Here is a 12,675-nt window from a genome sequence, read left to right on the forward strand (position 1 = left end):
TCTACATCGGGGAAACCAAGCGGAGACTCGGGGACCGCTTTGCAAAACACCTACGCTCAGTTTGCAATAAACAACTGCACCTCCCAGTCGCGAACCATTTCAACTCCCCCTCCCATTCCTCAGACGACATGTCCATCCTGGGCCTCCTGCAGTGCCACAACGATGCCACCCGAAGGTTGCAGGAACAGCAACTCATATTCCGCTTGGGAACCCTGCAGCCCAATGGTATCAATGTGGTTTTACACATCTTCAAAATCTCCCCTCCCCCTACCGCATCCCAAAATCAGTCCGGCTCATCCTGGCTTCCCTAACCTGTTGTTCCTCCCACCTATCCCCTCCTCCCACCTCAAGCTGCACCTCCATCTCCTACCGACCAACCTCATCCTGCCCCCTTGACCTGTCTGTCCTCCCTGGACTGACCTATCCCCTTCCTAACTCCCCACCTACACTCACCTTTACTGGCTCCATCCCCGCCTCTTCGACCTGTTTGTTTCCTCTCCACCTATCCTCTCCTCTATCCCTCTTCTATCCGCCTCCCACTCTCTCCCTATTTATTTCAGAACCCCCTTCGCCTCCCCCTTTTCTGATGAAGGGTCTAGGCCCGAAACGTCAGCCTCTCTGCTCCTATGATGCTGCTTGGCCTGCTGTGTTCATCTGGCCCTGCACCTTGTTGTCTAAGATTTACCCCTGACTGATTTGTAAGAATTTACCAAGATCAGATTAATAGCATTACCAGAAAAGCTGGAGTTAGAAATAAAACAGACTTAAGAAAGCAGATACGGTTGAGGTTGTACCACACTTGAATTGGGAGAAGATCATTGAGTGAATTTGGCACAGAGTGGAAGGCTTTGAAGTTTGGCTATGTGGGGGCTCAGGAAAGTAGGGGAAAAAGTTGTACCATTGCTCTTCCTTTCTTTACCTTTTTGGTGCATGCCACTTCAGTTACTTATTTTGAAAAACAGAGTGAAAAAAAGTGTCATCATAGTATTCTGGTAAACTGATCAGCCAGTAAGTGCTATGTATAGCTTATGGTTATAAAAGGTATCAGTATTTTGTAGATACAGTAAAGTTGTGAAAAAGAACAAAAATTTTACATGACTGTTTATAATAACAAATTACACTTAATTAATTACAATACAGACAATGAAGAGACTAGTGTTGTGTCATAGTTGCAAAATGTAGGAGGTTTAGGACCTGAAAGTAATTCAGGGCAAACACATCTGTCACAACTGCCTATCACTCCAGGAACTCAAATTCAGTGTTATTGAATTGGAGACTGAGTTGACAACTTCGCAATGTATCAAGGAGCGGAAAGATAACTGAACATTTTTTTTTATCTGAAGGTGGTTCCTCAATTCCATTGTAGCAAGGGATAGGAAGATGTGACCACAAGTAAAGTACTTTAAATGGAGGGAGTAAATAGGAATGTAACGATAGCAGGGATAATATAATAAGAGGGGAGTGATACTTTACTGTGCAAAGAGAAAACAACAGAAGAGTCCAGAAGGCAATGTTACAGTTGTTCGTTAGCTCGCCAAGCTGGTTGTTCTGTGGTGTGCAGACGTTTCGTTACTATTCTAGGCAACATCATGAGTGCAACCTTTAATAGAAACGTTGGTGTTCTGCTCCATTCTGAATTTATATGGTCCTCTGGTGTGGTGTATTGAGACGAGTGAACATAATATGCAATAAACATTACATTGGACAAACGGGGAGGAAACTGACGACCAGGATACACGAACACCAGCTGTTAGTAAAAAGATACGACCAATATTCACTTGTCCCGATACACACAGACATTGAGGGCCATCAGTTTGACTGGTACAAGTGAGCAACAAACGTCCAAGGGAATTTCTGGAAGCCTGGTTCTCAACATGGGACTCCATTAACAAGCACATAGAAAGAGACCCTGTATACAGACTGCTGCTAAAAAAACAGAACTGAAAATGACAAGACCCACTACACCAGAGGACCATATAAATTTGGAACAGAGCAGAACACCAACACTTCGATTAGAGGTCGCACTGATGATGTTGCCTAGAATGGTACCGAAATGTCTGCACACCACAGAACAACTGACTCAGCGAGCTAACGAACAACTGCATTCACAGCCCAAGCTACAGAGTTGCTGAGACCTTAAAAAGGCAATGTTGCCCAACCATGGATAGGGTTCAAGATATCCGCACAGGGCAAGATTGGAACTTGGAATGAGAGGATAAAGATCCAGTTGCTATTGTCCAGGTAGGTACCAATGCCATAGGCAGTAAAAGGAAAGAGGTTTTGCTTCGATGTATGAGGAGTTGGATACCAAATCTGAAGAGCAGAACCTCAAGCATACATGCCACATGCTAAATGGGAGAGATACATAAAATTGATGAAATGGATACATGGCTCAAACACTGGTGTGGGAGAAGTGGGCTTTGGTTCTTGGGCATTGGCATCAGTACTGGAAAAGTTGGAATGAATAAGTGGGATGGTCTGCACCTGCGATATGGTGGGAACAGTGTTCTGAAAAAATCTATAACTGGGGAAGTAGAGGAGACTTTCAAATAAACTTTGGGTGTGAGGAATTAATCTTGTCTAGATGAAATCAAGGGCAGAGTCAACGCAAGAAAGCAAAATAATAATAAGAGAAATGAAGGTCAATGAATGGAGGAAAGTCTTTCCTAAACCTAGTAAATGCCAACTGTCAAGACAAGATGTTAAAAAGATAACAAAAAGACAAACCTAAAGGCTCTGTATCTGAATGTGAGTAGTGCACATTGAAGTAGAATCATGGAATCCCTACAGTGTGGAAGCAAGCCATTCAGCCCATTGAGTGTTCAACTGGCCCACTGAACAGTATCCCACCTAGACCCATCCCCTTAGCCTATCCCTCTAACCTTGCATTTTCCATGGTTAATCTACCTAGCATACACACATTTGGACTGTGGCAGGAAATTGGAGCACCCGGAGGAAACCCACGCAGACACGAGGAGAATGTACAAAGTCCACACAGACAGTTGCCCGAGGGTGGAATCAAATCCAGGTTCCTGGCACTGTGATGCAGCAGTGCTAACCACTAAGCCACCTTGCCATCCAAGTAAATAAATATTACCTGATAGCAATTTTGGAGACACTGCTGCATAACGACAAGAATTGGTTCTTGAATATTGATGGATATATGACATTCAGGAAGAATAAGAAGCTAGATAAAATGAAGCCATTCATTGTTAATCAAAGATAGCATTAATGCAAACGTTAGAGATGAACGTAGTTCTTTGATGTAGAACCAAGTTGACTGGAGCTGAGGATTATTAGGGGGAATAAGTCACAAGTGGAAGCAATCTACAGGTCCCAAAGATTAATCACAATGTAGGATAAGGTATACAAGAAAAAATATAGAGTGTTTATGATAAAGGGAGAGCAATAATCTTGAGTGATTTTAATTTACTTACTTACAGGAAAAATCAGATTGCCAATGGTAGCTTGGATGAGGCAGTTTCTTAGAAAGAAACAGTTTCTTACAATAGAACATTCTGGAACTGCCCAGAAAGCAGGTTATATTAGACTTTGTATTGTGAAATGTGACAGGATTAATTAATAGCCTCAGAGCAAACACAGCAGCAACTACAATATGACCTAAATAAGGGCAACGTGCCAGCAGGAAGTCTGAGCTAGCTAAACTGAGTTGGGATACTAGGATAGGTGTAGATCGATAGAGAAGGAGTGGCAGAGATTTAAAGGGATATTTCAAAATACTCGTAAGTATGAAAAGTATAAAGGGAGGACTGAGTATCAACAGTTACCTAAAGAAATTAAGGAAAGCATCAAAATTAAAAGAAAAAGCATATAATTGTGAAAAGATAAGTGGCAGGTCAGATGATTGAAATGATCAGAAAGAACAGCTCAGAATGACTGGAAGGTTTGTCAGATGAAAGAAAGTTTGAGAGGAAGCTATTTAGAAATGTAAAAATTGAGAGCAAGAGATTCTACAGACATTTAAAAAGGGAAAAAAGTAGTGTGAGTATTTGTCTTCAATAGAGGGAGAATAAGGAGTTAAATGGATAATAAGGAAATGGTTTTTGGAATGAACAAATATTTTGCTCTGTCTTTACTATAGAGCTTACAAAATACATTCCAGTAACAGCTGTAAATCAAGAGCTGAAGGGAGAGAAGAACTTGGTGAAATGATAATCACTCAGGCAGCGGTATTGAGCAAACTGATGGAGCTGCAGACTGATGGGTCCTTGGGTCCTGATGATCTTTATCCCTGGATCTTACAAGATAGTAAAGTATATGAAGTAGTAGGATAATAATTTTCTGCACTCACCCTTCCTCTCAGCCCCAGAACATGCATAAGGTGTCCAATATGTTAACTTTCCACCCACCGGCCTCCAGATTCAAACGATCATCCTCCACCATTGCCACTGCCTCTATCAGGATGACACCTCTTCTTCCTCTCTCCTTGTCACCATTCCCCAAGGTCCGTTCTCTCATGATCCATGCTTCTGTCTTTCCTAACCTTCCTCAGTCCTCCATGGCACCTTCCTATGCAATTGCAGAGGGTGCTGCACTTGCCCTTTTACCTCTTCCCTCCTCACTGTCCAAGGCCCCAGACCCACCTTACAGGTGAAGCAGCAATTTACACTACTACTTTCAATATAGTCTACTGTTTTCACTGCCAACACTGGTCTCCTTTACATTGGTGAGACTTAACATAGACTGGCTGACTACTTTAAGGAACACCTCCACTCTGTCCGCAAGTGCTGCCCCAATGTTATGGCTGCCTAACTTTTCATTACACCATCCTAACTGCAGGTCCAGCACTTCACTTTCTACTTAGGCACTTTATATGTACTAGTGCCACGGGTTTGCTCACTGCAGAGTTAATCTATTTTTCACTATTCATACCTATCACTTGCACCTTTTTTGCATTGAAATCTCTCCTTTACTACCATTAGCGTTCAAACTCTTTGGCCCTAAGCACCATAAGACCATACACTATAGAAGCAGAGTTAGGCCATTCAGCCCATTGAGTTTGCTCTGCCATTCAATCATGGCTGAAAGATTTCTGAATCCCATTCTCCTGCATTCTCCCCATAACCATTGATCCCCTTACCTATCTAGAACTTATCTATTGCTATCGTATATACACTCAATAATTTGGCTTCCACAGGTCTCTGAGGCATTGAGTTCCACAGATTACCCTCTGGCTGGAGAAATTCCTTCTTATCTCAGTTCTAAAGTGTTGTGCCTTCACTTTGAAGCTGTGCCCTTGGGTTCTAGTCTCCTACTAGTGGAAAGATCTTCTCCATGTCCAGTCTATCGAGTCCTCTTGGTATTCTGCAAGTTACAATGAGATCTCCTTCATCCTTCTAACCTCCATCAAGCACAGACCCATAGTCTTCAACTGCTCCTCATATGACAAGTTCTTCATTCCCAGGCTCATTCTTGTAAATATCCTCTCAAATCTTCCAATGCCAGCACATTCTTCCATAGATACAGGGCCCAAAATTGCTCACAAATTGCAAATTTGGTCTAACCAGAGCTTTATACAGCTTCAGTAGTACATCTCTGGTCTTGTATTATAGCCCTCTTGAAATGAAAGCCAACATCGCACTTGCCTTCCTAACTGCCAACTGAACCTTCATGTTAACCTGAACAGAATCCTGAACTAGGACTCCTCAGTCTCTTTATGCTTTAGATCTCTGAAGCCTTTTCCCATTCAGAAAACAGTCTATGCTTCTATTCTTCCCATCAAAGTACATAATCCCACATTGTATTCCATCTGCCACGTCATTGCCCATTCGCATAACATGTTCAATTCCTTTTGCAGCCTCCCCACTTCCCTTGCACTACTTGTCCCTCCATCTATTTTTGTGTCATCTGCAAACTTAGCAAAAATGCCCTCAGTTCCATTATCCAGACTGTTGATGTATAATGTGAATAGTTGTGGTCCCAACACTGACCCCTATGATTCTACACTAGTCACTGGCAGCCATTCTTTAAAAAATGACCGTTCTATCCCTATTGTCTGCCTTCTGCTAGTCAGCCAATCTTCTGTCCATACCAGTACCTTACCCCTAACACCATGGGCTCTTTTTTTATTCAGCAGCCTCCTGTGTTTCACCTTGTCAAAGGCCTTTATACTCTCACCATTTGTTCCACTTTCTTCTCCTCTCTTTGTCAACAGCATAAAAAAAATTATGTTCCAGATCCCTTCATTTTTGAAGAAGTCATTGGACATGAAATATTAACTCTTTCTGTCCCTGGAGATGCTTCTAGACCTGCTGGGTTTCTCCAGCATTTTCTAGTTTTATAAAAGCAAGGATTTCTACTTTAATTGTGCTAGGTGCTGGTGAGTGAGACAACATCTCGAATACCGTCTGCAGTTTTGGTGTCCTTTTTCAAGGAAGGATGTCAATGCATTGGAGGCAGTTCAGAGGAAGTTTAGTAAAATGATACCTGAAATGAGCAAGTCACCTTATGAGGACAGACTGGACAGGCTCAGCTTGTTACCACTAGAGTCTATAAGACTGAGTGGTGGCTTGACTGAAGCGTATGAGATCATGCATGGTCTTGACAAGGTGAACGTTGAAAAGATGTTTCCACTGTGAGTCAATCCAGAGCATAGAGTTCTGATTTACAGTTAGGAGTTGCTCTTTCAGGACAGAGTTAAGAAGATTTATTTTCTTTTAGAAGTATGTACAATATTTGAACTCTGTACCTAAGAAAAACTGAAGGGAGGGTCATTGAATATCTAGAAGGGAGAGGTAGACAGATTCTTGTTAGGCACAGGATTTAAGGGTTATCAGCTATAAATGAAAATGTGGATTTCGAAACACAACTGATCAGCCATGATCTTTTTGAATAGCAGAGAGGCTCAAGTGGCCAAATAGTCTACTTCTGCTCCTATTTCATATGTTTGTATGTTTGGCATTGATGAAATATCAAATAATAGAACTTGCAAGGCTGAAGCCCACGCAATCAAACAGGCAGTGACAGCATGGATTTAAATTTGGTTAAATGGCCGGAAACAAAAAAGTAGGAAGTTTTTATTGGATTGGTGGATTTTTTTTTATTGGTGGAGCTTTTTTACTGGTGACTGCAGAGGTGATGGCCTAGTGGCATTATCACTAGACTATTAATCCAGAGACCCTGGTCATGTTCAGTGGACCTGGGTTCAAATCCCGTTATGGCAGATGGTGGAATTTGAATTCAATAAGTAACTGGAATTAGGAGTCTAATGATGATCATGAAGCCATTGTCAATTGTCAGGAAAACCCATCTGATTCACTCAAGTCCTTTAGGGAAAGAAACTGCTGTCCTCACTTGATCTGACCTACACATGACTCCAGACCCACAGCAATGTGATTGACACTTCATCGCCTTCTGGGCAATTAATCATAGAATCCTTACAGTGTGGAAACAGGCCCTTCGGCCCAACAAGTTCACACCAACACTCAGAGCATCCCACCCAGACCCATCCCCTATAATCCACCTAATCTACGCATCCCTGAACAAAATTTAGCATGGCCAATCACCTAGCCTGCACATCTTTGGACTGTGGGAAGAAACCAGAGCACCTGGAGGAAACCCATGCAGACAGAGGGAGAATGTGCCGGTGGCAACAAATGCTGGCCTGTCCAGTGACACTCACATCCCATGAATGAATATAAAGAAAGCTATTCAGTGATGTTAAGTCAATACTTAGTCAGCACTAATGACACTGCTTTTCCTGGTGCAGTGCACTTTTTTTTCAAACTTTGTACATGACACCGAACCTGCCAACATTGTAAATTGCAAGGAGGATACTGAAAGACTTCCCAGAGGACATAGTGATTGGCTTGTGGACTGGGCAGGCATGTGACATATTTTGATCAGAATAATGAGGGAGACAAGAAAAAATAAGGGTACAATTCCAAAAGGGAGTGTAGGAGCAGCAGGACCTGGTGGTATTTGTGTATAAATTCTTGAAGATGGAAGGGTACTTTGGGAAAGTAGTTAAAAGGCCTTTTATCCTGGGCGGCCTTCTAAAGAGAGACAAAGAGTACAAAAGTTAATTATAAATCTTTTAAAACACTAGTTTAGACTCAGGTGGTATACTGGACTCTATTCTGGGCACCAATATTTCAAAAATGAAGGCTTGAGAGTGGGTACAGGAAAGGTTAACAGGAACTGTCCTCGGGATGAGAGATTGCAAGTTTGTGGAATGATTGGAGAAGCTGGGATAACTATCTGTTGAGGAGATTTGATATATGCGTTCAACATAGTAGAGTGTCTGGACAGAGCAGGTAGAGAGAAACTGTTTCATGTTGGCAGAAGTGTTGAGAACCAAAAGGCACCAAAATAAGGTGAATGACAAAATAATCAATGGCAAAATGAGGAGAACTCTTGAGAGATAGTAGCTTTCAAAACAGAATTTAATCATTTTTGAATAGAAACAATTGCTGGACTACAGGGCAACTGCAGTGGGGAGGGGCTGGCTGAGTTGCTCCTGTGAAAAGGTGGCATGGATACAATGGTTCGAATGTCATCCTTGTGTGCTGCAACCATTTTACTATTTTATCACTTCAATTAATTAAAACTGACTGGAAAAGTGGCTTTAAAATGGAAATTGAATTATATCTGCTTGCTCTAGGTCCACTATACGCAAAAACTACAATTAGCCTTGATTTGCCTTGAGCCACTCTAAGGGACATCAACTGGTGTTGCTTACTTGCAAAGAAAAATATCCTTCAAGCAATTGCATGCAACAGAAACCTGCTTGACAATGTGAACAGATCACACTTCACATCTTTTGGCTTTTAATCACATAATGTAGCAAGATCCACCCCATCTATGTGCCCACACCTCATACATACACACCCACACAGACAATTTTAGACTGCAACAATCTACAAGTAAAAAAGATTTACTGAAATCTCAATGCTTTCATATACCTAGAAAACTAGAAGTCACATTCAAAATCATCAACAAGATACATCTGTTATAAATTAAGGCAGGTATTTTGGAATATTTCATACTGTAATTCAATAACATTGTGAAATTGATGTGTTATTAATTTACACCGCTACCTTATCTGCAACAATTTTTGTACTTTACATTAACTTGCAAGTGGTTATCAAAATCTAAACATTTTTTCATAAAAAAACCTCCCAGGCTTCTAAATTAAAATGATGAAAAGATAAAGTGAAAACAAAACTGTTTAATTCAGAACTAATGAGAGCTGTTATGTTGGCCTCACAGTGCTGGACAGGCTGATAGGTTTAAATGCTTGTATTTGTGCTCCCTAAATTTAATATCTCTGCACTCTTCACATAATTACTTGTCGTTAATTTTAAAACAGAAAGCAATGAAAGATTCCTACCCAGGAAAACCCAATACAGCCGATGGCACCAGATAACATATCGCCCAGAAAACCGGGAAAGGAGCAGGCAGCGGGAAAATAGGCATGAAAATGAGGACTTTGCCAGTGGGTTACCTGTAGATAAATGTAAATTGTCACAATCAATATTATTTCCAAAACAAAGCAGGTGTCAGTACATTTGTAGTCATCGCTAATGTGACTAACTTCCTGTTCTCAATCCAAATTTACTGTTATAGCAATTGACCATTTGGTTAAGATATTAAGGAGGATACAATGCTTTATTTGCCTCTCTAAATCCGTTTCGATTTAGCCCCTTCCCGCTCTTCCTACCTCCCCCTCACTTCTGATGGTTTGCATTGCCCATAATTATATTTAAATAGCTACATGGTCATTACTGGTGATGGCTAGTAGCTAAAACAAAAGCAAATAAAAACGCCACGGTGAATTTGGTGATGGGAAAGTCGCTCAGTTGGGCACTTTTGGGTTAAAAAATGTAAGGGTTCTGATGAAGGGTAAAAACCGAAAGAACTGCGGATGCTGTAAATCAGAGACAAAACAGAAATTGCTGCAGAAACTCAGCAGGTCCGGCAGCATCTGTGGAGAGAAATAAGAATTAATGTTTCGGGTCGAGTGAGCTTTCCTCAGAACGGATGAAGGATGACTGGGACCGAAACGTTAACGCTGCGTTGTCTCCACAGATGCTGCCAGACCTGTTGAGTTTCTGCAGCAATTTTTGTTTTTATTTCAGTTTCTTCATCTTGTTCAAATATAAGACAACAGGTAGTTTCAGAATCATAATTGAAATTTTTATCACTGCTGCACGGTACGTACAAGCTACAAAGGTTTAGCACCAGGGATCGAATTTGCAGGTTGAATTTGCTCACCCCGGGCATAATGACTCTCTCGACGTCCTTCATCAGATCCTCGAAGCTGTCTGGTTCCTGGGGTGCGCTGTCCGGAATTAGCGGTCGTAGGTACCCGGGCTGTACCGCCGGGTAAACGGGACGCTGCTCGATGAATTTCAGGTAATCTGTGATATAATCTACCATCTGTTTACCCCTTGTACGGAATTCTTCGAAATCCATGGCGTTTGTCCAATTCCAACTAAAGAAAGCAGCAGAATTGTTTTTAAAAAATTGAAAATTGGTGCACAGCCTAAAACGTAAAATTTACACAATGCTAATCCACTATGACAACTACATGAGCCACCTTTGATGTCTCTTCAAAGGTAAATCTAAACTGCAGGTCAAATTCGATTTGTATATTCTCTGTGCACCGACCTTTCTTCACCAATTCAATTGCAAATGAATAGAAAATGCGTTTACTGTTTATTGCAGAGTGCACTAACATTGCTACACTTACCACGGTGACCCTTTTAACAAATCCTTTCTACCGTAAAGTAATCCGAATGTAGTTAAGTACAGTTTGACGCTGTGTACTTACCAGCCGGATTATTACACTTTCTAAATGATAAACTGCTGCTGAGATATTGTACTAACGCATGATTGAAATGAACTGTACTCACATGTGAGCACAATGCCGCTGACTTGCACTTTGTTCTTTCCCGTTTCGGGCAAAATGTTAGAGGAAAATATATATATATCACAGTCTTAGTCACTGCAGGTCAAGCAATTCTCCCCGCAACTGCAATCGCCAATCACAGTCAGGATCAAGCTCCTCCTTTGCTTTAGACTTACCACCTACGTTTGACAAACCGGTTAGGAAAACCTCCAACATGCCCAAGAAGGGGTAAAAGTAGAAAATAAATTCAGTAATACTTGAAAATTAACGCCCTGGTCGTGCTGACTCACTGAGGATACATTTTCCTTGTGGGTGCCTGAACTTTTAACATAGAAAACACAACGGAGGAACGAGGCCATCCTATCCATGGTATCTGTGTTTGGTAAACAGCCTGAGTCCACTTTCCAACACTTTCTAGATTCATAGCTGGAAGGTCAGAATTTAATACTGTCCCCCTCTGGCAAGTTTTCAAGGGCAGGAGGGTCATTTAATCAGATAGCTGGATGGTGAGTGGGTGACTGGATTGAAGATTGGCTGACTGGCCAAAGGCAGAGAGTAGGAATAAAGGGGTCATTTTCAGGGAAGGTACAGAGTTTGGACTCATTCATATAACTATTCACATTATACGTTAATGATCTGGACAAAGCAACTGCGGGCACTGTTGCTAAGTTTGCAGATGACACAAAGATAGGTGGAGGGACAGGCAGTGCAGGGGAAGTGGGGAGGCTGCAGAAGGAATTGAACATGCTAGGAGAGTGGGCAAAGAAGTGGCAGATGGAATACAATATCAAAAACAGTGAGGTTATGCACTTTGGTAGCAAGAGGTGGAGACTATTTTCTAAACAGAGAAAGGCTTTGGAAATCGGAATCACAAAGGGACTTGAGAGTCTTAGTTCAGGATTCTCTTAAGGGTAACATGCAGATTCAGTTGGCGATTAGGAAGGCAAATGCAATGTTAGCATTCATTTCAACAGGGCTGGAAAACAAGAGTACAGATATTCTGCTGAGGCTGTACAAGGGTCTGATCAGACTGCATTTGGAATATTGTGAGCAGTTTCGGGCCCCATATCTAAGGAAGGATGTGCGGGCATTAGAGGGGACCAGAGGAGGTTTACAAGAATGATCCCGAGGATGGAGGGATTGTCACAAGAGGAGCAATTGAGGACTCTGAGTCTGTACACGATGGAGTTTAGAGGGATGAGGGGGGAATCTTATTGAAACTTACAGAATATTGAGAGGCTTGGATAGAGTAGACATGGAGAAGATGTTTCCAGCAGTAGGAGAGACTAGAACCCAGGAGGCACAGTGCCAGGGTAAAGGGATAACCTTTTAGAATTGAGATCAGGAGGAAGCCAGAGACCAGTTAATCTCTGGAACTCTTCACCACAGAGGGCTGTGGAGGCCAAGTTATTGAATGGTATTTAAGACAGAAATGGATAGGTTCTTGATTGGTAAGCAGAACAAGGGTTATATGAAGAAGGCAGGAGAATGGGTTGAGAAACATATCAGCCATAATCGAATGGCAGAGCAGACTCACTGGGGCAAATAGCCTAATTCTGCTCCAATATATTGTAGTCTTATGAAAGCCTGAGTCCAGGGTTTGGTGCTGTGTCCTTTCCTGTTTGTGGTTTACATTAATGAGCTAGACATGAATTCAGAAGGCTTAATCAGTAAATTTGCAAATGAGGTGAAAATTGGTGGTGTGTTAAATAGTGCAGAGAAAAGCCTTAGGCTACAAGACTACATAGACTGTCTGGTCAGACGGACAGAACAATGGCAAATGGAGTTTAATTCTGAAAAGT

At 41.7% G+C, this 12,675-nt stretch overlaps 1 protein-coding gene across 2 annotated transcripts in view; it reads right to left on the bottom strand.

The window, feature by feature from the left end:
• ddc (dopa decarboxylase) overlaps positions 1-10,911 on the bottom strand; it is a 118,642-nt gene extending 107,731 nt beyond the window's left edge. The window contains exons 1-3 of one of the 2 annotated variants that reach the window (XM_048612623.1): positions 10,878-10,911; positions 10,237-10,456; positions 9,353-9,466 (exon numbers count right to left, since the gene is read on the bottom strand). In XM_048612623.1, coding sequence (XP_048468580.1) covers positions 9,353-9,466; positions 10,237-10,437 — 315 coding nt within the window. In that variant the 5' untranslated portion in view covers positions 10,438-10,456; positions 10,878-10,911. Of the gene's footprint in view, positions 1-9,352; positions 9,467-10,236; positions 10,457-10,795 lie in introns of both variants that reach the window. The other variant, XM_048612629.1, reaches the window with a different exon arrangement.
• Positions 10,912-12,675: the final 1,764 nt, after the last annotated feature.

The sequence above is a fragment of the Rhincodon typus genome, chromosome 2, assembly GCF_021869965.1.
Source record: "Rhincodon typus isolate 14 chromosome 2, sRhiTyp1.1, whole genome shotgun sequence".
NCBI classification, from domain to species: domain Eukaryota; kingdom Metazoa; phylum Chordata; class Chondrichthyes; order Orectolobiformes; family Rhincodontidae; genus Rhincodon; species Rhincodon typus.